This window comes from Engraulis encrasicolus, chromosome 21 (genome assembly GCF_034702125.1).
Source record: "Engraulis encrasicolus isolate BLACKSEA-1 chromosome 21, IST_EnEncr_1.0, whole genome shotgun sequence".
Taxonomy (NCBI): Eukaryota; Metazoa; Chordata; class Actinopteri; order Clupeiformes; family Engraulidae; genus Engraulis; species Engraulis encrasicolus.
In genome coordinates, this window is record NC_085877.1 from 39,288,151 (window position 1) to 39,290,650 (window position 2,500).

A 2,500-nucleotide genomic window follows, 5' to 3' on the forward strand; every position below is an offset into this window, starting at 1 on the left:
TGGGCCCCCTTAAGGGCCCCTCTCAGTGCTTGGGCCCCCTTAAGGGCCCCTATCAGTGCTTGGGCCCTTAGAATCTGTACCACTTTTCCCCCCTTAGCGGCCCCCATGCACACACACACACACACACACACACACACACACACACACACACACACACACACACACACACACACACACACACACACACACACACACACACACACACATTGAAACACACACACTCACCCACTCACCTGTGTCCTCGCTGCAGGTACAGTATCCACAGGGGGAGGCAGAGCAGCTGCAGCAGGTCGGAGAGCAGCAGGTTGAGGATGTAGACCAGCTGGCAGCCCCCCCCGCCGGAGCGGCCCAGTTGGTACAGCCCCCAGAGGGAGAGCAGGTTGGCGGGCAGCCCCAGGGAGAAGGCCAGGCCGTAGATGTAGGTCAGACCATCGCGGTCGCTCTCCAGGGGGAGGTGGCAACTGCCGTTGCCCATTGTCACATCTACAGGTATGATATAGGAAACATGTCATTGTTGAATGAATGGGTTAAGCCATGGCAGGGCTAAACATGGCATTTTCCTGGTGGGGCGACAGTCCGCTGGGGTTAATACGGTTGTTTTTGTTAGTTAGTTTGTTTTTTTGGTTTTTCTTAGGGGCTAGCCCCCAGTTTAGAGGGAGTGTCCCGTAGCTGCATCTTCAATTTAGACAGTGGACTAGCGTGATAAAGCACAAAAATGGCGCCAGTTTAATCAAGTAATGCCCAAGTGCTGTTGTTTTTTGACCCAGCCCTTCATACACACAATTTCATCGAATAGAATAAAAAAACATATGAATGAAAATGGAATTGCAATCATCAATGCATCTTGTCATGTCCCATTGAGTTCAAATGTTTTGTACAGCCCACATGCCCTGTGTACAATAAGTGTTTCCTGAAGATAGAGGCCACTTCTAAAGTGCCCATGTGACCATGGGCTGAAGCTCTGACTGTAGCTAGCAGCATGCTTAGCCTAGCCTTTTTTTATGTAACACATTACATTCGCTATATGTTTCAATCAGTTCAAATGTTGGAAAATGCTAATGCTAAGGGATTCCTATACATGGGTTTGCATTGTTTGTAAACCTAATGTTATGAGGAGGGGCAAGACACTGGCATCCAACCACGTGAGCTAATTTTTTGACCGACAGTGGTTTCCAACAGTCAGAGGTTGAGTTGTGTGCAGTTATAGTTTTACACAGTCAGGGGAAAACAAAAATGTAGAACTCATGTATAGTCACTGGTTGATTTCAATTGGTCATGTGACCATAGGTTGATATTCTTACTTAGCAGCATATAGGCTATCCTCGCATCGATCCACTACATTTTCAATCAGTCCAAATGTTGAAAAATGCTTAAAAAGATTTTACAAGAGATTCTTGTTGATTTCAAGTAGCCATATGACCATGGGCTGAGATTCTTAATCAACGAAGTGAATGATAAATGTCTGCAACAATGTTAAATGCTCCCAGTTGTTTAATAGCACAACATTTCGGGCCTTAGTACTTCCGAAACGTTGTGCCATTGAACAACTGGGAGCATTTATAACAGTGTCCCTGGGAGCATTGTAACAGTATTCAGTTATTTTGTTTTGTCCAGCGACTCCTGAGATTCTTACTTAGCAGCATGTCTGTAGCCGACTCAGTAGGGCGTTCCCATGCTCGCCTTCCTCTCCTCAGCTTTCCTCAGCTCTCTAGCCGTTGAAGCCCATTGTCACGCAGGTTTAGGTGAGGTCACTCCCGTTCCGTCGCTTCACTCCACTCACTCACTCATGGAGCCCCAGGAACCATCTGGGAAGAAAATGTAAAAGATAAGATGGGGGTGGGGGGTGTTGGGGTGGGTGTCGTGAAGTGCAAAGTGCAGTAGCCTAACTACACCAACATTGAAACTGAGAAAAATGCTTTCAAAGTACTGGTATTAGGTTGGATATTGTACTTACTGACTGTACTACACTGCCCTACAAAGTACAGTAACTGCACCAACATTGAAACTAAGAAGAATGCCTTCAAAGTGCTTCAAAGTTTGACACAGCAATATCTCTAAAACGGGACACATCATATGGCTTTGGCACATGATAAAAGAGGTGTTATGGAAACTTAATTTTGACAAAATATGTAGTTACTGCACTTTGCCTTTGTAGGGCAGTATACATTCAGTCACATGGTTTAGCATTATTGTTAACATACATTGAAATACATTGTTTTACATTGCTGTCAACATACATTCAGACACATTGTTTTACATTGCTGTCAACATACATTCAGACACATTGTTCTGTAATGTTGTCAACATACTGTAGGCCTGCATTCAGACACATCGTTTTACATTGTTGCAAACATTATTATGAAAATGTATGAGCTCTGTAAATGTAAAACAATACTGTCTCACTGTCTCTGACAACACATTCAGTCAAATTATAATTCTAAGAGTTAATTGTTACTCTATTTTTTGGGGCACAAGTTGTGGCACCTATAGCCTATGTCAA

The 2,500-nt window shown here is 44.2% G+C and overlaps 1 protein-coding gene across 1 annotated transcript in view; it reads right to left on the reverse strand.

The window, feature by feature from the left end:
* si:dkey-165a24.9 (probable G-protein coupled receptor 132) overlaps positions 1-2,500 on the reverse strand; it is a 17,179-nt gene that overhangs the window by 13,158 nt on the left and 1,521 nt on the right. The window contains exons 2-3 of the mRNA XM_063186897.1: positions 1,634-1,805; positions 234-483 (exon numbers count right to left, since the gene is read on the reverse strand). Coding sequence (XP_063042967.1) covers positions 234-483; positions 1,634-1,643 — 260 coding nt within the window. The 5' untranslated portion in view covers positions 1,644-1,805. The remainder of the gene's footprint in view (positions 1-233; positions 484-1,633; positions 1,806-2,500) is intronic.